Source organism: Tenebrio molitor, chromosome 1 (assembly GCF_963966145.1).
Source record: "Tenebrio molitor chromosome 1, icTenMoli1.1, whole genome shotgun sequence".
Taxonomy (NCBI): domain Eukaryota; kingdom Metazoa; phylum Arthropoda; class Insecta; order Coleoptera; family Tenebrionidae; genus Tenebrio; species Tenebrio molitor.
The window spans coordinates 24,667,401-24,692,634 of NC_091046.1; the positions used below are offsets into that span (position 1 = coordinate 24,667,401).

At 33.1% G+C, this 25,234-nt stretch overlaps 1 protein-coding gene across 9 annotated transcripts in view; it reads right to left on the bottom strand.

Moving 5' to 3' along the window:
* Positions 1-541: 541 nt before the first annotated feature.
* LOC138122994 (Na(+)/H(+) exchanger protein 2-like) overlaps positions 542-25,234 on the bottom strand; it is a 115,918-nt gene continuing 91,225 nt past the window's right edge. For 2 of the 9 annotated variants that reach the window (XM_069037456.1, XM_069037462.1), the window contains exons 10-16: positions 13,895-13,964; positions 13,729-13,824; positions 13,183-13,311; positions 11,822-11,881; positions 10,412-10,576; positions 6,247-6,514; positions 542-3,051 (exon numbers count right to left, since the gene is read on the bottom strand). In XM_069037456.1, the coding sequence (XP_068893557.1) occupies positions 2,835-3,051; positions 6,247-6,514; positions 10,412-10,576; positions 11,822-11,881; positions 13,183-13,311; positions 13,729-13,824; positions 13,895-13,964 (1,005 nt within the window). In that variant the 3' untranslated portion in view covers positions 542-2,834. Of the gene's footprint in view, positions 3,052-6,169; positions 6,515-10,411; positions 10,577-11,821; positions 11,882-13,182; positions 13,312-13,728; positions 13,825-13,894; positions 13,965-25,234 lie in introns of all 9 variants that reach the window. The other 7 variants (XM_069037472.1, XM_069037525.1, XM_069037499.1 and 4 more) reach the window with 6 other exon arrangements.

A 25,234-nucleotide genomic window follows, 5' to 3' on the forward strand; every position in this document is an offset into this window, starting at 1 on the left:
TTTTTTACCGACTCGTCATTCATGAGGCGACCACTCCATTTGAAATTGGCGGGAACTTCAAACCGGATGAAAATTCTGTACTAATAGCGACCGTTCCTGACACAAAAACTGGCATAAATCAAACTTTAACTGTATCCAATCCAGATTTTGTAAGATCACTCCGCAAATATAGAGATAGATATGTTGTAATTGTGATAATAAATAAATATTGACATGACTTTTACTTTTACGGCCGTCGTCAAGGCAACGGCTGCGAAATTCAATTTCGCGGCCTGCTCTAGGCACGCGAAGTGCTCATTTCGCGTACGGTTGCACACAAAATCATTTCGCGCTATAAAATTAAGTTACTTTCTAATAATTATTTACGGTGCTATGTATTATAATTTATAACTGTATCATTTAAATTTCTAAAAATAAATGGTATATAATTAAATTTTGAGGGTAGTTGTATTTGACACAGTATATGTATAACGATTTAATCGTTATTGGATGAATTTGTCTAGTTATTTCTATACTTACAAAATACAAGTAAAAAGTCATATATTAATCAATTACAATTTATTAGTTTCAACTTTAACATTTATGAATTTTACAATAAGTTAATGACTTATACAATTAAATTTCTACAAGTATTGTCAGCTAAAAAAATATTTTTCTACAAGAATATATGTACAAGCATTTTTAACGCAGAATATTGTTGCCAACATACTGTTGAAATCAGTTTGCAAAAATGTGGTCAATTTAATGCTTAATAATGCTCATTATTATTATTCTAATAGGTCATTATGAGGCACAATCAATAATTTATAATCCTACTCAAATGTTATATTTTTCATCGTCAGATAAAAACATTCATGTTTATATCAATTTGCCTACGCTTTCTACATTTTCTACGAATTTTTCAGAATATTTTTAAGTCTAATCGGTGTATGTTTCGTCTAAAAATTCCTAATAAACCAGATAAATAATACTTCATCATAAAATATTTCTATTTTACTTTTTTTTAAACTACCATTATTTTCGATTGACTACGATTGAGTAGAAGATTTAGGTAGTGCAAGAGCTTTTGATGCCTAACCAAGTAACCAATGACTGAATATGATCACTTAAACAACTGAATTGTTGCTTTGTTAGTCATCATTATTGTAACGCTAGTATCTTAGTAATTTAAACTTTATCAGCCCGGTTATCATTTAATTGGACGATTAATATATTTTAGATAGTAATGATGACAGACAAAAAAAGTACGTGATAATCATAACTCCACGTTTTTGTCCACTCATCACAATATACAAAACTACTTATGGAATAAATTATTCAGTAATTTCAAAACGAATGATATTTTTGTAAAACGCTCGCTAAAACAGGTTGACTTAAAATCTTAGAGTGCGCTGGTTTCAAGTTACTACACCTATTTATGATGTCATCTCTTTCAGAGCTGTGACATCATAGGCATTTTTTAAATAATATAATAGATATTTATGCATTAGGGGAGATATGAATATGATTTTTCGCTGTGGTTGACGTGGTCATAAACCGAGGGGAAAAATATGAATATCTCCCGTGGTCCGTGGTGCATACAATATTTTATTTTTTAGTGTCTGTACTTAAAAGTTAAAACTTTCTTATAAATGTTTTGCAGGGAAGATTGTGTGAATATGTGGTTGCTATAGTTTGGTTCTCATGGAGAGCGAAAAAATTTGAAAAATCTCAAGGGAGTTATAAGTTGTTTTTCATAATGTGTATCTGTGACGAAAAGAAACAATATCGTGTTGCTAAAAAATAAATATAATTATATACCGAAAGATATCATGTAAGATTTGTTACAAAGGCTGTTAAGAGTAGGTATTAAACCTTGCTCACGTTGAGTTAAACATTTCAAGGTCAAATTATTTAATTTTTTGGCTCCAACATGAACGGTGTTTACCTGCATGCCACTATTTACAAAACATAATTACAGAGTCAAAAAATTAAATTATTTGACCTTGAAATTGTCAAATCAACGTGAACAACATATATCAAACACTGAAACAAAAATTATTGCATTATAGTTAAAAAAATGAGGGCAACGTCATACGTCAAAAATGGATGACGTCATGAACAAGTGAAGTAACTTAAAATAAACATTATGAGAAATAAAAATTGACCTGTTTCAGTGTTTTCGACAAATGTCATTAGTTTTGAAATTATTGAAATTTATTCCATAAGTAGTTTCCACACAGTATAGTTATAACCGAAATATTTGTGCTGGATATTTAATTTTAAGACGGCATGTGTTCCGTTGCGACACATGGGACACACAAATGTGAGGGCACAGCTTTGAATTTGTAACATTGCATAACATTGCGGTAGTCAACTTGTAAAAAATGAATTATAATCCAAATATAACATGTGTTCAATTGAAAAGTCCATCAAATTGTCTCTTAAAAAATACAGTCATAGCCAACTTGATGAACAATAGAACAATTTAATTGAACACTTGTTGCTTCTTGCACAAAAATAATTATGTAGGTTTATAATGTTGTTAAGTACCAAAATAAATTTTGATGTTTAGATTTTTTGTATTATACAAAATTGTTAGAAGCAGTGAAATGATGCAAACGTATAAATTAATTCACTAGTTAGTGGAATAAAAATTACTACAAATGCTTGTCCAACGTTATGTTTAATTTAAAATCTAAAGAAAATTACCTAGTTGCTTAATATTGATACTTTGTACAGTTTTATGCACTAATTCTCAAAAAAAGTAAGTTCCTCTGTATTAATTTTAGTTCCTTAAAAATTCAATTCAAGAAATCGGTATGTACAAGTATTTTTGATCGTCCATCACTGCTTCAAAATCCGGCTTTCATTAAACAGTCTACATCTTCATCTGCTGAACTTTCAGAGGGACTTGTTGATGGGGTTGATACGTTGCCTATAAGTGTTCTCCCCAAGGTTTGTTGCCTTGAAATACTTGCTCGAGGAGTAAGCCGTGATTGAGCAAACCATGATGGCCTTCGAAGTGAGTTGTCAAAATTTTCTTCTGGAATAGTGTCTCGAGTTATTGACCTACGAAAAATTTGCTTGTCAAATATCAACGCAACATCATTTTGATATACGCACACACTTACAAGCATACATTGGTTTCCAAGTAAGTATATAATATCATTCTTATTATCAAATATTCAAATTCTAGTTTTGAACTTTATCAAGAAAAGAGTTACCAAATATATTAATAATACAAAGTTACACCGATAGATGTATCCTTAATGGACTTACTAATGTCTGCGCAGAATTTTTATGCACTTAGTAGCAACTAAGCTAAGCTAAAGTTAAATATAAAATAAATATTTGTCATATCTTTTAAATACGTTTCCAAAAAAATTTAATTTTAATGATGAACGGAAAATTTCACATGTAAATTAAAACACCCATTATTTTATCGTATCATCAACTATTATGATCTCTTTATGTTAAATATTTATTGATAATTATCAAGAACAGAATATTACAATACAACAATACATTAGTTACTCAGAATGCATTAATTACGAGCTCATAATACGTTCGATATAAACCAATAACAAGCTAGATACAAAATTTTATAACACAATATTTTAGAGGCAGCAAATAGTGTAGTCGCTGACAGAGTAGTCAAAAAGAGAATATCGTCTGTTTTGTGAGTGGCAGAGTTCAAGGTGCTGTGGAAACGCTCTAGCTCGTTTATTTCGTGAAGCTCTCAAATGAATATTGTTTTTCATCTTTGTGGCTGAAATATTCTATGTTGGCGATTTCCACTCTTTCCTTCAATTCCAAACAAGGTCACAACATGACGTTTTTTTGTATAATCGACAAAATTGTTGATTCGATGTAGCATCGTCATCGTCGATGATACGATAAAACTTTGAATGTAAATCGAATATTAGCGATTTAAATCCTCTCGGACGTTATAAATGGCATAATATTAATAGCTGTAATTATTATTATTAACAAAGTGCAACTTTCCTAAATGAAATTATGCAGAATTTACTCAATGTGGTCGATGATAAACTGGAATAAGCAGTATGTTAATAGATACGTATTTAAATAAAATATATAAACATTGTTAAATAAGATTATAAGAAACTATGCTATTATTTATTTCTTTTAGTAGACTGTAGCAACTGTAACTTGGATTTTTTTTGTCAAGGTCAATAATGGTATAATCTGTTTCAAAATCAAAAATCCACCAACAGTGCATTCTACCTCGAAAATACAACCGACAACGTCGCCGACTTTTGTTTTTAGTGTGTCTGCAAGTGTCAGAAAAAAGTGGGGTTATGAGAGAAAACTGTTGGACAATCGTTTTGGTCGTAGTTCATCGTGTTTTTTATTCTCATTTTATTATTTTACTCAAAAAGTATGATATGATAGCTAAAACCTTTTTGTACATAATAATTATTTTGTGTTTCGTAAATAAATAGTTCAATGTCGTAATTCAATGTCAAATTTTACCGGGAGGTTGAGCCAACCCAAAAAAATTAAACTTTTTCTAGGGATTTCTTTTTTTCTGCCGACATAATTCAACAGGTGGTGGATTTTTGATTTTGAAACAGATTATACATAATTAATGATGTTGTGTATAAAATTAAAATTTAACTGTATTATTTCATTTTTAAACGTTTAAACATTCATTTTTTATAATAACTGTATAAACCATTCACGATTATTTCAAATTCGGACTATCTATGAAAATCTGACATTTTAGTTGGCAGTATTGTGATTTGTCTTAATAAATCTATTTTAGGTTATAATTCAACCGAACACCGCTCCCAAGTTGTTACATTTTTTAAATATGTAATTGAACGCATTAGGAACAATAATCCTAAAATTGTAATTGAAATGAAACATACATATTTGTAGGGCAGTTCTGGGTAAATGCTTATTAACTAAATTAATTACGGAATTGGCAACAATGCGAATGTTTCAAAACGAAACGTCATATGACAGGACCTGACGCCAATCTAACAAAAAAATATCGCGGCCTCCTGTGTGTTTAAAATAATCGTGAACGGCATATATACAGGGTGGAACAAAAGTATCAAATATTGGCTGTAACTTTTTAATTTGACAATTTATGAAAAAATGTTTAATATAAAAGTTGATTGGTGTATTATCTTGCATCATCTGGTCTTTCTAGTTTGTTCCTATCTTCTTTTGTTTCGCTGCTATGGCAACCAACTTTGGTTTTTTAAACAGCACCCATACATTTTTTGTGTGATTTTCAAACAAGCGTATCTTTCTGTATTCATAAATACAGTTTTGCCATTATGGGGAAAAAGAATAAAATTTAAAAAATGGTGATAAAATTAACTTATTAAGTAATAAAATGCAATATCAAGAATGTTGACAATTTTTGTTGAACGTCATACTCGGTATACCGAGTGGAACAAAAGTATCAAATAATCGCTGTAACTTTTTAATTTGAAAAATTATGAAAAAATGTTTAATATAAAAATTATTTGGTTTATTATGATGCATGACGTTCAACAAAAATTGTCAACATTCTTGATATTGCATTTTATTACTTAATAAGTTAATTTTATCACCTTTGTTTTTTTTAAATTTTATTCTTTTTCCCCATAATGGCAAAACTGTATTTATGAATACAGAAAGATACGCTTGTTTGAAAATCACACAAAAAATGTATGGGTGCTATTTAAAAAACCAAAGTTGGTTGCCATAGCAGCGAAACAAAAGAAGATAGGAACAAACTAGAAAGACCAGATGATGCAGGATAATACACCAATTAACTTTTATAGTAAACATTTTTTCATAAATTGTCAAATTAAAAAGTTACAGCTAATATTTGATACTTTTGTTCCACCCTGTATGTATACCTATCTAAATAAATTGTTTCACTGCATGTTTTAAAAATTATATCTGAAACAATCCAATTTTTCTGGCTACCTATTAAAGCAGAGTGTCTACCACAAAGATAAAATGTACCTACTTACAGTGTAACTTCTAAAATTGTGCTAAAAATAAAGGTACATCATTTTACTTTATTTCAAAAATGTATATTTCCGTTTAATATGCAGTGTTGTGTATTAATATAAGAGTATTCGAATAAAGCTAAATTACTGAAAGGTGCCAGTGTATCTGCGTGTTAGTTTTTTAGAATAATGAGACATTAAATTACACTCACAATATTAGGTGTTTCATTTCTTACATTGTATTTTGTACAAGTGTCACATATGAGAAACTTCATCATTGTTAACACACCCGCTAAGTTCCAGCATGGAACCTCGACGGGCTTGCCTCCGTTGTCCTGGGGTCTGAGGAGGTTGAGGGAGTGGCGGTATTGTACCGGTTTTTTGAAGAACTCCCAAGGGATCACTTTCTCCATCTTCGATCAAGAGAACAGCATTCCGGCCCAATGAACCACGTCGTTCTTTTTGTGGTGTCGATTCTGTACTACTTAGATGCTCAGATCCGAAACTTTCTCTTCGAAACAGACCAATCACTGACGATCGGGGGTTTTCTAGGCCTCCTAAAGTTAAATTTAGTTTACATAGTTTACTGTACTTCAGAATGATGACAATTAATGTCTGTAGGTTTTTTTTGTTACAGGTAATCTTCACTTTTAAATACGCGTTAGTACCATGTACTCCTAGGTACTAGGTACTACAGTCGAACTATTTTTTGACATTGAAAAATCAGATATTGTGGAACTTATTAATTTTTAGAGTAAGCGTGCTTACTAGAAAACACCTGTTTGAAGCGTTAGAGAATGTCAAGATGATGTTGTGCTGGGCTTACACAGAGATAATTTGCGCATATCGATCTGTGCATCCCAAATAGTTCAAATAATAACCCTTGTATCTAAACACTAAACACACACAGAGAACACTGAGGTTGGTGCAAATAAAAAACCTAGGTCTGTAGGTACAGTTACGGAATTAAAATTTCGGGCAGTATTGTCAATGTCATGATATAAACTCTAAAACGATCTTTACGTTAATAACCTTATTTTTTACTCTTGTCATGTTTTTGTCTTTTTGGCATTCAAAAATTGTCATTTGTGGCATAATAACAGGTAGGCAACATATCAAAGCGATGATTTAATTACACTCAGTGCAACTAACTGAAATATCAAAATTCATAATTGATTGGGCGACTGACAGAAAAGTGTAATTTTTGAATGTCAGTCATGATGACAGTAGAAGGTGCTTTACAGAGATATTGTTGAAGTGACAGAAAAATAGTGCCCGAAATTTTATTCCGCAACTGTACAAAATCTGTTTTCATTTGAAAAATAAATGAGTAGGTACGGTCGGTGGACAAATAAAACTGGGACACTTAAAATTTAATCTATGTAAACCAGACCATTGAATTGTCAATATACCTATTTGTCAGTGTCTATATAATATGTCATACCAAAGTTAACCTATTTGTGATAAATCCGTAATTAAACGATGCAAATTTGTAAATTTTGACTTATATGATTGTCATTTTTGTCCCAGTTTTATTTGTCCATCGACTGTACACTCTTTCTTTGCCAACTATTGTCTCGTTATAGATCCAGTAAGAGTTATTTACGAATAGAGTCGTGTGCGAGAAGACATTATTTGAGGCATGAGCGACGAAGGAGCGAGTACTTCATTTGCCCGAATATGCCGAATACGTCTTCTCGCATCGAAGTGTGTAGGTACAATATTTTTTTTTTAGACGAACATTATGTTTGATTTGTCGTGTAGCCTTTGTGAATAGATGGCGCTTGTCCAGGCGCTTGCCAAAGTGTCAGTGGAATTACTGGTGATTTATTTTCACTATTTCTAATTTTTCACATCGAAATTGGAGTAATGATGTTGTGTAAACCAGATTTTATTATTTTCAGAATGTTCAAAAAGGCGAATGTTTTTTGGAAGATTTCTGAAGCATAGTGTGCGAAAGACCTAGGTTAAGGAACTGATTCCGAGTATCTGCGTCTTGAGTGTACTCGTTCAGTGACATTCCATCGTAGCCTTAATCTATCTGCTGTGCGCGCGTAATTATCTATTCGGTACATAGATTACGAAGGATTAAAGTCGTCTTATGAGTTGAAGTAATAACAAAAGTGAAAACAATTTCTATGTGCCTATACATACGTATTGTGTAGAACTGGCTTCAGCAACAGATCTCACGCTGTATTCTTCTGGGAAATAGATTTTCGCTTAATGCGACATTTTCACTAGATGCATCTACCGTATTAACCGAAGACTAGCTGTATTTATTTTATTCTTATTTTTTTTACAAATCATGTAAAAATCCGCTTAAAAGAAAAATGACAGAATTGCAAACGAATCAAGGATTTGTTTAGTGTCGGGCAAGAATATTTAAGTTGGGTGGTACCTTGTTTTAAAAATAGCTGTCAAATTAAGCGTAATTCGTAAATACGTTATTTTCAATCAGACACACGCAAAAATCGTAGTGTTAGAAACAAATTTCTTTGTGGCGTTTAAGTTTATACAACCCGCGTAATAAAACTTGTTTAATTTATTTAATTTAAATACATGTTCAACATAGTAACTATAGTAAAGATAAAAACTGGAATTCTTTTAGTTTTGATAACGTCAAGTACCTGTTAATCTTTATTTCACGTGATAATTCTGTTATCTAAAAAATTATAATGAAAGTAAAGAGGTTGCAAATATGTAGACACAAAGTCGGTAAATCATTATTTTTTTACTGAAATGAATTGTGTCACGTGAAATAGTATATTATGTTATGAGGAGCAAAAATGAAGTTTTATGTGCTGCGGCTGGTAGATTGGCTGCCGAACGCAGTGAGGCAGACAAACCAGCCAAAGCACATAAAACCATTTTTGCTCCAAATAACATATACTATGTTTTCTTCAAACCTTCATAACAAATTATTTAAGACATGTTAAAAGAAACCAGGTAGGAATTTCAAATGATTTAGCTAGTTTACTTTACTGCCACTCATCAGCGGAGATAATAACTTCACGGACGCCCTCAGCGGAGATAATAACTTTATCTGCCGCTCTCAGCGGAGATAATAACTTTATGTGCCGCTCGTCAGCTCGTTAGATGCCATGACAATGAAGTGACACTTTAGCATTATCAATGCAGCAGGATAATGTCATAATTTACGGACGTTTGAAGAAAAAATATTGTATTAATAAAAACAGTTGTTCCTACGAGTTAACAGCATGTCCATTATGCTGTCTATCTTTCCATAATTTGCAACTATATCATATTTCACTTAATCCAGAAGGACATGTTTCCAAAATTTTACGACATTAAATATGTATTATCGTTTGCTTAATTGTCAAAGTTTTACCGATTAAAGGGCATCTATACACAGACAAATATGTCTATAGTCTTTAAACGTGAAGATTTTGTAATAATGTATTAAATTACTTGACATTCTGCTTCATCTATGCAAATATATTGATATACACGTCAATATCGGATTTTCATCTAATTTATCTTCGATAACATGCTCTGATTATTTTATATTAAAAAACGTATTAAATAAAATGTTTTTTTATTATACCTGAATCATAATCCCTGGTTTTGACACTAAAATGCGTGCGAAAAGGGGCCTTTAAAACACTAAAGCTTTAAGGGTTGCTTAGGTAACAACAAATTCACCTACATTTTGAACAATAATAAATAGATATTGATACACGATTTATGATAGCAACGAAAGAACAACAATTCACCATTTCTATACCAACGATTAATGACATAGATTACATCGGAAAAGGTATTTTCATTTACTTTTTTTGTTATAATTTTCAGATTGTAGTGCAGGTATAATAAAAAATAGCGTATGATACACGTTTATAAGGGCCTTTAAAGCACTTGCGACGTTAAAAGCACTCCGCTACGCGTCGTGCCCTTAAACTCGTCTCGCGTGCTTTAAAGGCTTCCTTATAAACTTGTATCATAATATACTTATATATATTTCGCTTTTACAACATAATGTAAACACGTCAAATTGACCTTAGGTCTAATAATATAGGTACATACATTTTTTAGATTCACAACATCCATCTTTTTTAAAATATAGAGATGCTAAAAAAATCTTTAAGTACCTAAATTTAAGTGGTTTGTGGTTTTTTATAATATATGAAGAGTACCTATTATTACAGTTGCTTTGAATATAACATAATAAACCCTTATTTAGCAATAATTTTACATAATTAGTTTAAAATACATATCATATCATTGGATGAAAAAGAGCATGTTGTAGATACAATCATATATGTAGATAGTTACTCTAATTCCAAATTTGAAAAGTTTTAATGTTCGCAATGAATGGATAATGTAGATATACATTTTTTATCCAACTTAAGATTGACATGATGTTCAGTTGTGATAAAAATTGCATCAACAATTCTGATAACTACCCTAGACTCTGTGTCAAAATAAACTTTTACCTAAAAATGTAGCCGAGGGGGAGTTGTAAGCTAAGTATTCTTTGTTCGATGCCCACGCAGGGAATTCCGACTGTTGTAATGGTACAGAACCTTCTTCTTCGTCACGTTTCCAAGGCAGCATTGTTTCCGTTGCTGTAGGAGTTGTGACGCGCATTAAATCTCCACCTAAATGTATACAGAAAAATATACAAATGTATACTTATACATACTTATAATGTAGTAATCATATCACATTATTTTAATTTCTCTTTGTCCAAGCTTTCTTAGCACGAACATAAATTATATAATTTCATTAAATAATGGGAATTTGGAATTTCACATCTAGCCGGCTATGACTTTTTGTCGAAAAATGACGTATTGATTGGATACATACAGTGAGCATTTTATTCCGCTGAACATCAACACTATGTTCAGTTTTAAAAAAATCATGTCAATGCATTACAAGCAATTACAACATATCCAAGCAACCTGTGATAAAACAATTGCCATTAATGCCATTAAAAAGTCTTAAAGATTTACAATCGTTTGGCATATTGTTTGGAACAAGAGGCTGGTCACTTTAAACATTTGTTAAAATAATTTAATTAACAGTTTCTGTTTAAACTTTTCCTTTCGTTTTGACAAGTTTTCCATTTATCAAAATCCGTTCACGCAGGAAAAAATTCTCAGATTCTAACAGTGTCGAACAAAAAAAGATTCAATATCCAGCAACTATTGTATATTAAAAAAAAAAACAATGTTAGTGTAAATTGTCATCACCAAATAATCTTTTTCGTTATTCTATGAGGTTTGAAAGGAGAATTTTATAAAATGCATACTAGATACATATTATTTTGTTTTCGTATTAATTCTAAAAAAAGCCGTAATAATTAAGGTGATGAATTACAGAACATGACGAATTAGCGAGTGACGAATTATGGAGTTTCTACTGTAATTACAATTAGGTAAGTTATTCTCTACGTTTTGCGTGAATTTGTCTTATCAAAAGTGTCATAGTTGGCTGGATGTGTAATTTAAAACATCACCCCGAGTAAAAAATTGTAGAATTCAGATAGTTTATGCACAATTGTTAATTTTTTATTCGTAAAGTCGTAAATTGAAATGAATGAATGAAATAAAATTCAATTTATTGTTATTTCGGGTTGTGAAACGTTTTAATTTCCGTCTAAACTTATAAGAAGTTTGATAATAATAACATTTTACATAATTAATGTATTCATGGTAACCAAGTTGTTTTATGTATTTTTGTGATTTGCAATAACTGAAATACTTTTTAAAATTCTTGTAAGAATAATTTAAATAATGTGGAGAATAATGCAAGCAAATATGTGCATCAGTTGCAATCATATTAAAGTAATATACAGACCATGCAATGCAAAAAGTACAAAATTATCAAACAAGTCTACATACCATCTATGGAACCTCTTGACATGCGTTTCCCTGTATCTGAGAAAATACTCTCATCTGTAACTAAACATATAATACAGTGCTTGGAATCGTGAAAAAATATGCAAAAAGAGTGTTTCCCAAAATTGTCAACATGATCAAGCACAAGGATGTAAACACTCCTTTTATTGAACACAATAATGAAGCAAAGCGTATCATGCAAATGGTGTTGATGTAAGAAATACATCAGTTAAAGAGATATCTGAAGCTGTTGGGCATAAAACAATAGCAAAAGTGATAGAATTAGTGCTGTAGTAATGCAAGTTCAAAAGTTGATCAGAATGATAAATTAACTAATATTTATCAATTGTTTATATTGACGAAACGAAAATGGAATAATTATTTATACCTTTCATCAATAATTAAATACATATAAAAGGTATTGTTAGAAAAATATAATAACTGAGCAATAATTAATAATAATTGTCTGCTTGTGCTTCCGCTATGCAAAGTGGTTGCTGCAAAATATTTGATATCTAGCAATCTAGCAATTAACTTTAGTTACAATTTTAACAAATCATCTCATTATATACGAGTATGTATAGTCAATATATTATACATATTACAGTAGGAGTATGGGTAAGAGTGTTCTAGGTTTCGTTAGTTAATAATATTTATTTTCTGCATCGTTCTAATATTGTAACATCGTTGGCGAAATACGTATTAATATAAAGGTTTGGTGTATTTTGTTGAGAAGGAGATTCTCCTATTAAATAAGACATTCTTTACACAGTGCGAGTGTAAAGTAAAGAACAAAATGTATGTCTTTGACTTCGGGCAAAAATCCGCGAACACATAAATTTGTATTTCTAAACCGTCAACTTTTGAATCTTAAATTTTAAATGCAACAGGGTCATATTTTTATGACGACTTATTAACCTCGATCTAGTAATGAAAGTGTTTTTTACGTGTAAATAGGTCGATTAAAAGAAAAATAGCAACTGCTCGTGTCGCAATTATTCGATTATGCGATTAGAATACGTTAATTTTTCTTCATTCTCGTGAGTAATCACCACCATTATTCTGTCGTTGAATACCTAATTAATATACATACTAGTATTTCCATGTGAAGGTATTTAGAAGTTTGCAGATGTATCTACCTATTAATCCCGGATAGTAATAATAATTTTGTTTTTATTTTGTGCATAATAATGTTAGATTTTAAATCTATTCTAAAAGAGTCCTATATACTAAAATAAATATTTGGTATCATTTTGAGAGTATAGGTTACGATTTTTTGTAAGAGATATTAACCAAATACCAAATATTTTTATGTGATAGTGAATCATAATTTAACTAAGCAAGCGGTACTACTGAAATCGTACCATCAACATTAGAAGGTTCTCCTCGCCAAGGGAGACAACCCTCAGCTGCCGTCGGCTTTTTATTTTTCGTTCCCATCAAAGGAACTAATTGACTAGCAAAACTTCCACTGAGATCCGTTTCCGTGCTTGCTAAAATAATGAAGCTCGTTAAAATTAGCAAAACGACACGAGCTTCTAAACCGCTTTATATACTGAAGCGGTCTGATACCTTTAAGAACCCACGACCAATTTTTCAATTGAAAAATTGTATGCGAGGTGTCCTATTTATCTTAGATGCATAATCTAATTTTCTTATAAGGTTAGGTACTTTTGTTAGTAAATGCAGCTAAGATATAAAATGGCAAAATACTTGAAAGCAAGTTAACACTGAAGAATAAGCTTGAAATTGAAATGAGAACAAACTCTATAGAACCGTAATATAAAACAATATGCATGCTTTTTCTTCAGTACAGCCGTTTAAAGCAGAGTTAGAACAACCAGCCACTCGAGCATTTCTTCCACTGAGATCTGTTATATTAACCTAACAATGTACATCCGAATACTCACGAGACGACTTCGCTGTAAAGGTAATCGGACTATCCCAGTCCTCCTTATTAGATTTTGGTTCAGTATCGTCTTCATGTAAAACCTCACTTATGTAATCTAATGGAAGAAGAAATGTAACCTATGTACTAGTTGGGGTCTACAACTACAGTGATGTAGGTTAACTTACCATGTGAAAATTGTTTGGCAGTACCATTTTGTTGAAATTCTGGAAAACTGACGTGATTTTGTTTGCCATCCTAAAAATGTTAAACTTTGTTAATATGTTTTATAGGTACATATAATAATTTCATACAATACTAAGTATGTATTGTATAGGTACGAGTATTACAAATACTAGGAACGCCAAAATTTCAACTATCGAGCGATCAAATGAATTTGTAATCGAGTCATTCATGGATTTGAACCCGTATCTCTTTACGATTGATATGTCGAGATTTAACGTGTGTTTCGCACTGTGTTTATTGGAGCGTGGAGTTCAAGTAACGAAATAGATACGATTTCGGATTCATGGATAACTTGATTGCAAATTAATTTGATCGCTCGTTATATAAAGTTGATTCAAGTTGCAAAAAAACCACTTTGCATTTGCAACAGCACTTTTATGGCATTAGTCATTTGAAATTAGTTTAAAACTGTATATTGCCACGGTATTTTTCTACTTTGGGTCGGCGGTTGGCAATTGTTGCCGGTAGCTCAGTCTTGGGCGGGGTAAGCGAACGAATTAGCCAGACCCGAAAGACAAGAAGATAAGGGCGCCAGGATCCTCCGGCACTGATGCTTCGGGAGTATCCGGATCCGACGATACTCCGGGGCCGATACCCGAAAAGAAACACACGTGTCCCAGTTAACAAATTTAATCAAATTAGATCCTCTGGTACAATAAATATTTACAATAAGTGAACATTAAAAAAAAATAATGTGTACAATTGATTGTTGGTAAAAAAAAAATAAAATTACTGTTCGATGTTCGATTGCAGCAAACAAAAAAAAAATCAAGGAACGGTCCTGACCGGTAACGCACAAAATAAATTAAAACTAAAGATGAAATTCCCCCGAGCCGCCGACGATACTTGTACAAGCTCGGTGCGACCGCAAAACAAACGGTAAGTATCGAATTAAAACGCAACTCTTAAGTTACCGGCGTCGGATTTACAAATAATATTGTCAAAAAAGGTTTGAATTCCAAATTACACACACACACAAGATAAAACACGCGACACAAGAGAGAGAGACAGTAAAACAAAAGAAGAGACGTTATCTCCTTGCCGAAAAACGGCTGCGGCCTCGAGAGAGGAGATACCCGGCACGAGCAAACTGGAGGCTCTGTTCCTGTAGGCGCGATATGATATTCGGGAACGATCTGACCTGAGCCTCCTGCGTCGTCCTTCGGCGTCCTGTGGGGTTCGCGGCTCGGCGGTCCTGCTGCCGTTGAGGCCGCTGCTGATTCCGGTAGAGATAAAAAAAGAAGGCCAGAAAAACAGGAAACTCGACGAATCCGCTGGAACGGGTCCGGCAAAAGGTCCTCGTAAGAGATCCGCTTAAAAGACCCTTTCATAGAAAGAAGAGAACGCCATTAGGTAACGTACGACGGGAAAACTGTGACTTACTCAGTCGGCGTGAGGTCTTTTTTTTTGGGGCGACGAAAAGCCAAAAAAAGTCCGTGACTCCCAAGATCCGGAAATTCCGATTGAGTTGGGGTTCCAAAAGGTACGCTATCCAGCACGAAACGGAGAACCACGCAACTCTTCTGACGGGCACAGGAGACTTCGTGAAAATCCCGAAAATCGGTGCGATCCACAAAAAGAAACGCTGACACGAAGTTCACCCAGTCACGGTACTTTTGCGAAAGAGGAAGAGTGGCATCGAAACGCGAACTTATCGCCTTGCCCAAAAAAGGTCTAACCAGTCTCGGTGAAGGAAAACAGACCTTAACAGCTGTCGACCGAAGGAATATCGTGAACCGACAGGTGCGTGCGTGGTCGAATTTTTGACGCGCGACAGCGGGACCGAGATAGGTTAGAAAAATCAAAACAAAGGCACCAAAAGGCCTACGCCGTCGATCATCGATGAGAACCGTCGATCGAGACCGTCTCCAGGTGTTTCGGGAGATAAAGAGAGTTCCGTGAAAGAAGGAGAAAAAAAAATGTCCAGGGACGAGAAGGTGAAGGGAATTTATGGAGTTGGTGTCTTAAAAAAAGGGAAAGGTAAGTGAACGGTACATTCAGAAGACCTACTCAACTCCGATAAACTCTAGGCCGTGAAGAAAGAAGAAGATAGGAAAGAGCGAAATTTTTCTGGCGAAGGGCCAAGGTTCGCGACCTGACAAACCCGACGGTATATAGCTACCGTCCCGCTGAAATTGTGAGGATAAGGGCACGATTCCAGCTGCCTCTTCAGCTGGGGCCAAACGAAAAGAAAACGAAGAAAAGCCGACAAGGAAAACCAAAAGAGAAGGCAAGGTAGAAAGGATTAACGACAACGACAAGCGAACGGGAGGATGAGGGATTGGGAAGGAAAAGACACAAACAAAACGGTCGCGGTAACATGCGATTACTCTCAGCCTAACTGCGAGCGAGAGTTTACTGAATTCGTTACTTTTAAGGTTACTTTCGAGGTGTTCGAGTAACGATGGTGCATCCCCAAGCATTAGTGGAACCCATGGGCCTTCCACTCCGGCCAAATCCGCAAAAAAAACGAAAAACGAACGGGATGAAATTTTCGAACCGTGACAATATCTGTGGCGGTCGTGAAAAAGTAGGTAAGTCAAATAATTTCAAAAATGAGTTAACGATGTTTACACCTTAATAATAAATCATGGAGTTAAATAATTCAGATTTTCACAGTTTAAAATTTACTTATATTAAAAGCAAGTACAGGTAGAAAGAAGTTTTTATTTAATTACAGGATTTTAGGAATGATGTGGAATTTTGAATTGTTGCCCTGAAAAATTAACATTTTCGACTTACCTACTTTTTCACGACCGCCACAGATATATTTATATGGAAAATATTCAATCCAAACTATGATTTTCTGGTCCCTTTGTGGCTTTATTTGGTTCAAAAATATGAAAAAAATGCTGTGGCAAATGACAAGTGGATTTTTGCAACTTGAGTCAACTATACCTACGAAGGGTTGTACTTTTCAGAATTAACATAGAACGTAACTTTAGTGAAGACAAATCAAAATTTATTCAGGAATAAAAGCAAAGTATTTCTTGGACCGAACGCATAACAGGCATATGTTTGTAAAGTCGTAAGCAATGAATTTTGGTAAAATGCCATGCTGGGGTCATTGTTTTGAACAATTTTCAGAAACTGCTCTCGACAATTCAATATATCTTTTTCACTAGGTATCATTGTCATTTTGTTAACATTGGATATTATCAAGAAATTACTTAGACATTATCAGAAATTTTTAAATGATATTCAGGCCTATTCTGTAAGACACTTGGTTAAAAGTTAAACGTTAAAACAACGGTTAAAATATTTTAACCCATTGCGCTATTCTCTAAGCCAAAATTTTAACCAAAAGTTGTTAAAATTTAACTGAAATTGCAAATTTTTAGCTAGTGGTCATACCCATCCGTTAAAAATTAACTTACGTCAAAACGGTCCCAAATTATAATGGCGTTTGCAATGAATATTCTTTTGGTGCATGAACTGGAACGAAGGCGACAAATGTAAGTAAATTTTTCGACAAATCAAATCTGTGAATTCCATAAATTTTTCTCAATTCTTAAGGGTCGTTTTGCCACCGGCGGTAAAAGATTAATCACCCTGTACAGCTTTCTCATTGTGGCTTGAGCTGTAAGAACCGCATGCGCAGTGGTCTAACAGCCCCTCCACTAATTTTGTCGCATTTCTTTGCCGCTTCCAGGACCTCTTTATCTGACCTCCTTATTCAACTTTCCGCATCCCTCACAGGTCAAGCTACAATGGGCAAGCTGTAACATATTTGAGTTGATAAATACCTAAAGTGCAACTATCGATATTTAAAACGACCTTTTGATTCCTTGAGTGGTTTATTGCCGCTTAACGAGGGTTGTCGTAAAAGTGGTACCAATTACCAATTACTTTCATTTATACAGTGAGGGGCAAAAGTAATGCAACAATTCGATAAATCATAAACTGTTGAGTTTTGAAAAAAAGAACAAAAACCGGTTGATTTTTAATTTCAATTTCACGTTTATTGACGTAACATTTTTTTATATAGGGTATTCCTTGTCAAAGTAATGACGTCATCATCTATTTTTTTAAATAGCAACCTATTCGTCATAATTTTAATAGGTCTTTTAACTGTCAATATGACAGTATAAAATTTTTAACCCCTTATATTTAAAAAAAATTGAGAAAAAATTGTTGAATATTAAAAAAACTAGTTAGTACCGAAAGGCATTACTAACACGTCAATTGAAAAGTTCATCAAATTGGCTTTGATCTTTGTTGCTGTCTTTGTCTAACCAACTTAATTTGCGATGTTGTTGTCTTTTAAAAAATAAAGTCAGAGCCAACTTGATGAACATTTCAATTGAAGTAATTGAACACTTGTTATTAGGTCAGTATCATTTGGACTAGAAGAAATTCTTAAACAACAGGAAATGAAATAAGACAAACAGGATTTTTCTAAAGTAATTTTTTGTTTGTGTTTGATTATTATTGTTGAAAACCTTCAAATGATACTAGTTGCTGTAATGATTTCAATTTGTTTTTTGGTTGTTCGGGGGCCCGTTTCTTCTTTGCTTGATCCTTTTCACACATTTTGCTAAATGGAGGTGGCATTGTATTCTTTATAATAAACAAACGTTTTTCTTACCCATACCACAGATTACTCATCCAAACAGATAGTGTACTCAAACCTCGAATTGTTTCCAGTTTCAGTGCGCATGCCTCTCTTTTGATTCGCACGAATTTAAAAATCTGTTTAGTTGGTTTTGTAAATACGACAAAGAAGCCCCTGTATAATTGTTATGGACATAACATCAATAATAGTAGTTTATTTAACGAGTTTGTGTGTAATTTGGGCTTTTCTTGGCATGAGTGGGCCAGTTTAAAACTCGAGTGAAACGAGAGTTTTAAAGGTCCATGAGTGCCAAAAAAGCTCAAATTACACAAGAACGAGTTGAATACAACGTTTTTTTGTTCGACGAGCCCCCCAAAGGCTCCAAATCGCTGAAACTCTCTAAAATTAGCTTGATGTTTCGTTTTAACAAGTTGTCAAATTTATCAAAATCCGTTCACACAGGAGAAAATTCTCAAATTCTGACAGTGTCGAACAAAAAAATTCATTAAAGCTCATTCATCATTTCGCCTCGATTGGTTCACATTTTAAATTCGCGCAAACCAAACGAAAGAAGGTGGAGCTACAGCGGCAAGAATCTCGGACCCCTAAAAACAATGCATTGCGGATCAAGTGCACTACCTATCTGCTTGGATGAGTAGTCTGTGCCCATACCAATGTAGTCTGCAACAATTAGTTGAGGTTAGGTATAATTGTGCAAATAATTATTTGTTCCTCCAGCTGACAGTGATTTGCGACGTTGCCATATGTATTTGTACGCTTCCCTGCCTGACTTCATTCTTCAAAATAACCTAGCCGCTAAAATAATGCTTTTTAACCTACCCGTTAATAATTTGTCTTACAGAATAGAATTTTGGTTATTTGTAGATAACCGGTTGTTAAAAATTAATTTATTATTGGATGGTTAAAATTAACAGAACAGTTACAGAATAGGCCCGATTGACGATTAAAATGTATTGCCCAAGACTAAAGTTCTTGCAAACTGGCAAACATCTTAAATTCAATATAAAAGTACCTAAGTAATAAAATATATCCTTCTCCTAGAAATCATTTTTGATGTGTTTTTTTTTGTTTCACTTTGGTTCTCGACTTTTATTGATAAATTTGTTAGGTGATATATATACTAATCAAATTATTTACATAATCTCAAATATTTATTGTAGGTATTCTATCACATCCAAAAGTATGTTATTTATTCTATGAAACGTGACAGGTTGGTCACGTTTCAAGTTGGCCAAACTAATAAGTAATAACAAAAGTTATATTTTGAATGTCGCGTTGTATCGTGCGTTCATTTAAATTTATTCTCAAAGTTGGCGTTGGAGAGTCGATTGAGAACGCACCACTCGTGTAAAAGCGTAACATTTAAACAGCTGGTCCGTGATCCGTTAACCGTATAGTGCGTTCACAATCGAGTCTTTAACGCCAACTTTGACGATACATTTAAATGAACGCACGATATGTTATGTGTAATAAGTACCAAGTGACTTTTAATGATTGAAATGTTTTTTGTTCGTTTGGCACCACATTTACGATTTTATGTTGATACACCTGATTGTCAAATTCAAATATGACAATTGAAAAGTCAAAATAAATGAAATTGCCATCATTTATTTCTACACCTTTTTCAATTGTAATTCAGAAACGGTAAGATTTTAGAAAACGTTAATTGTAATTCAGATTAGTAAGTTGTATTTCAGAGAGCGTAAATTTTATCCAGAATAGTTATTTGTATTTCAGAACGCGTTATATGTAATTCAGATTAATGAAATGAATTACAGATAGCGCAAATTGTTATTCAGAGTCCGTCATTTGTAATTCAAAATTCGTCAGTTGTAATTCAGAATCCGTTATTTTAGCGATTTAAAAATGATATTCTCAAAATAGGTAGGTATACTGGGTGCCCCAAAATTCGCGGAACAACTCAATGGAGCAATGTCAACTCATGTTAGAAAATAATGAGAAAAATATTTAAGGATGAACTGGAGTAACATTGAAAAATGGCGAAATTTGCTTAAAATTGGTACAATAGTCCTTTCATCCATTCTAAAATACTGTGCCAAATTTAAAAAAATTTGATTGAGGAATTTTAAAGTTATTACCTTTTAAAGTTTCGGGATATTTTACATGTATGTGGGATATAGTTTAAGAAAACAAGATTTGTAACAACTTTTAATGATAAATTATAACGTCTCTCCAAAATTCAACGTCAAACAATAATAAAACCTTCTCCTCGCCCACTATCCATTTCCTACAACTCGGCCATCCTGAAATTCGTTCGCCTCGAACGAGTCGAGATCTTCTTGACACCACGGCTTCATCATCTCAGCGCATGATTTGGTTGTTCTCAGACCATCATGTGTGCCGATCTTCTTAACATCATAGCGGTCATTTCCAATTTTCTTGATTACTTCATACCGACCTAAATATTTGGGCAGTATTTTGGCATTAGTCTTAAATTGGGTTCTTTTTCTTTTGATGGCAACTTGGTCTCCAGGTTTATATTCTCTTGCCATTTTACGTTTCCTATTATAATTCTTGATGTTTTCATCGTGGATCTTCTTAATCTGTTGTTTCGCTTCTTTGCGCAGTTCATATCTTTCTTCAATTAGAGTAACAACTTCTCTTTCAGAATTTTCAATCTTATCTTCAGAAACATCAACAGAACAAACATCTTTTTCTTCATTTTTGCAATTCAACTCGTTTGCCATTTTGTCGACAGCTTCAACCAGTCTTCTTCCCAAGTTGTCAAAATCTTCTTCAACTTTTTCGGTGCTTCCTTCTTCGCAAGCCTCCACTTCCTTATCTTCAAGGTTGACCTGACTAACATCATCTTCATTTTTAAGTATATTGGAATTAATTTCTTTTGCTATTTTATCCACAGCTGCTTCTAGTTTTCTTCCTAAACTTTCTATATCTTCATTCGTGATTCTTTTTTCTTCACCGGACCCAAAAGTTTCGCCCAAATTTTGATTTTCTTCGCTCTCCACACCAACGTCATCTTCAGAGCTTGTAATTTTCAGTGCATCATTTAGATTCTCTTCAGTATCTTCAATTTTGTCTTCATCTGAAATTTTCTTCGAAACTTCACCTTCTGGTAATGCATCATTTTCCTCTGTTGTATTCCCATCTTCTGCTGCGATTCTCTTTTGTACTTTCTTTTCATCATTCAGTAAGTTTGTTTCTTTCATTTCGGTTACATTTTCAGTTACCATCACTCCTTCGGAATTCATGATTAACGTTACTTTATTCAAGATTGGTCTTCCAATTATGAGATTTATGTCATTTATGGAGATTGCTTCATCCGATACAATGTGAATTTCGGTCACAAGTTCGCAATTATCAATGTTTATTTTTGTCGAAAACTTTCCAAGTGTCTTTACCTTTCCATTTCCTAAACCAGTGAGTGTAAGTGGAGTTTCTTCAAAGCGTGGAGCACCTATTTTCAAAAAAGCACTTGCCTTAATTAAATTAACGTCACTTCCAGTATCGATTAGAGCTTCAAAATCTGTACCACAAAGTTTTAAATTTTTGAAATTTCTTGAATTTACTCGATCTGTTACTTCTCTGTTGCAGATTTCATGATTTTCAGGCGGTTCTTCGTCTTGCAATGAATTTGACAAATACACTGTTGGGGATGATTTCTTTTCAATTTCGCTTTGTTTCTTCTGTTTATTATCTTCGTTGCATTCTTTTGTACGATGTCTATAATTATTACATTTAAAGCACTTCGTTCCCTTCTCTTTGAACTTGCAATCTGTTGATCTATGGCCTTTTAAACCACAATTGAAACCACGAATTTGCTTGACTTCTCCTTTTTTGTATGTCATATCTTGCTTCTTCTTTAATCTCCGGTTCTTTCTTAGTTTTAAACATCTTCATTGAATTTTCTCTCAACGATTCGAAAATTTGAAGTTTTCTTTTAAACTCTTTTAAGTTATTAGCTCCGTAGAGAATAATTTTGTTACTCATGTCGTCGGTGATGCCATCAATAGTATATTGGATAAGTGCATTATCTTCTACATTACCTCTTGAGGCCAGTTCTTTCATAATCAAAAAATATTCCTGAACAGTTTCTTTCTTCTGAATTTTTCGTGACGATAACATCTGATGTAAATGTGCGCTATTGAGTCGAGTTGAGAATTCAGACAACAAAGCTTCTCGCAGTTGACTCCAAGTAGAGGTACCATATTCACTCTGTATATAAAGTTTAGCAATACCTTTCAAAGATTTCTTGGCGAAAATGAATTTATGTAATCGACTCCATCTTAACAAAACGGAAGTATCTTCAAAGTCTTGAATCCATTTTTCGACAGGATACTCGTCATTACCACTAAAAGGACGAATTGAATCTTCCACATCTCTAAAACTTAACGGAAAACATGAATTGCCTTTTGCATAATCGTCATCTTCATCATCGTTGGGTCTGCTGTTTTCGAGGTTATTTACCCTTCTTAATCTTCTTTGATTTCTCTCTTCATCTTGGTCGTCTTTGGTATTATCTTCTTTTTTCTTAGAGGTTGTGACTCTTCTTTCTTTGTTACTATTTTTCTTCTTTGAAGCTGTTAGCACGTCATATTGCTCTGCATCTTCGTCATCTTTATCATCTTCGTCGTCTTCATTTACTTCATTTTTTTCCAACATGCTAAGGTTCATTAAGTGGTAGCAAATTTTTCTTGATAGCTCGTCTTCGTCACCATTATTGTCGAGACAGAGAAGATTAGTAATAGAAATCAACTCTCTTACTTGCAAAGTCTCAACCACGTATTCTAGTTTGGTCTCAAATTCTTTAGAATTTTCGTCGAAATCAAATCCTTTGAATGCGCGCAGCCTTGATCTGTTTTTTCGATCAACTTCTGATTCGAAAATAAACATATGAAGGGCTTTAATCGACTTCACAGGAGCATTTTTGATATTGTCTCTGATAAAAGCAATTTCACCCAATGATGTCATTTTTTTTTTAATTTCCTCGTAACTGTCACTTGTTTTTCACTTTTCCGTAAAATAATTAGAATTCCTCTAATTTATCACCGTTCTTCTTTCTACAATTCTCTGTTTATCTTGTTTCTATCCCGGTTGAGCCCCCAAAATTTGTGGGATATAGTTTAAGAAAACAAGATTTGTAACAACTTTTAATGATAAATTATAACGTCTCTCCAAAATACAACGTCAAACAATAATAAAACCTTCTCCTCGCCCACTATCCATTTCCTACATGTATTCTTATGAGAAATCGAGCAATGGTCGCATAAAAATTGATAAAAAACATATTTCAAAAAGGCCTATTTTTCTTAAATTTTTCACACATAAAGTATCGATATCGTAGAATATTCTAATGAATTTACAAAAAAAGTTGGTCGAGGATTTTCCTTGTAATCGCTAATTATACAGGGTGTCCCAGAGTTGCGAAAAAGCTCCATAACTTGTTTGTTATTAAAGATATCAACTTTTTCTTTATTCTAGATGATAGCTACGCTTCTACTGCATATTCGGAAAATATTGCGGTATATATACAGAGTGTCCCAATATTATAAAAACACTAAAGTTATGTTTTTTTAAATGGAAATTACCCAGTTTGATTTTATTTTTGACCTCTATGCTAAATTATGAATCAAATTTATACAGGTTGTTTATAATTATCTGCCATCGTTTTTAATCAGTGGCGCTTTTTTTACCAGAATTTCGAATTGCAGGGGTCCCTTCGAAAATTCGTACCTTCCAAATCGTTGCACATAAATTAAAATGATTGACGCTGTTTGATTTCTGCTGCATCTGCTGAGTGTTTACTCAACAACCTGTTTAGTCGCATATGCCCACTGCGATTTTTTAAACATAACGAATTAAAAATGTTAAAAACTCATTTTTTTCAAATGGCACCCCGTATTTATTATTGCATTGGTCGAAAGCTTTTTTGATAAGCTTTTGAACAATATAAGGTTTGTATAGTCGAATCTGAAAATCTAGGGTGCTATCCTAAAATCCCTAAATTTGGTGCAATTTTTCCGTTAAAAAGACAATACAAAAATCTAGTAGGCCTAACAAAAGATAATCACACAATATGGTCACTCCATAAAGATGAATCAACCAACAAAACAGTGTTTAACAATTAAACATTTAATTATTTTAGTGATTTTTAGTGTTTTTAAGATAGCATCCTAGATTTTCACATTCGGCTATACAAACCCAGACAGTTGGAAAGCTTGTCAAAAAAGCTTTCGACCAGTGCAATAATAAATGCAGGGTGCCATTTGAAAAAAATGAGTTTTTGACATTTATAGTTTGTTATATTTAAAAAATCGCAGTAGGCATATGCGACTAAGCACGTTATTGAGTAAACACTTAGCAGATGCGGCAAACATTCAGAAATCAAACAGTGTCAATTATTTTAATTTATGTGCAACGATTTGGATGGTACGAATTTTCGAAGGGACTCCTGCAATTCGAAATTCTGGTAAAAAAAGCGCCACTGATTAAAAACGATGGCAGATAAGTAAAAACGACCTGTATAAATTTGATTCATAATTTAGCATAGAGTTCAAAAATAAAATCAAACTGGGTAATTCCCGTTTAAAAAAACATAACTTTAGTGTTTTTATAATATTGGGACACTCTGTATATATACCGCAATATTTTCCGAATATGCAGTATAAGCGTAGCTATCATCTAGAAAAAAGAAAAAGTTGATATCTTTAATAACAAACAAGTTATG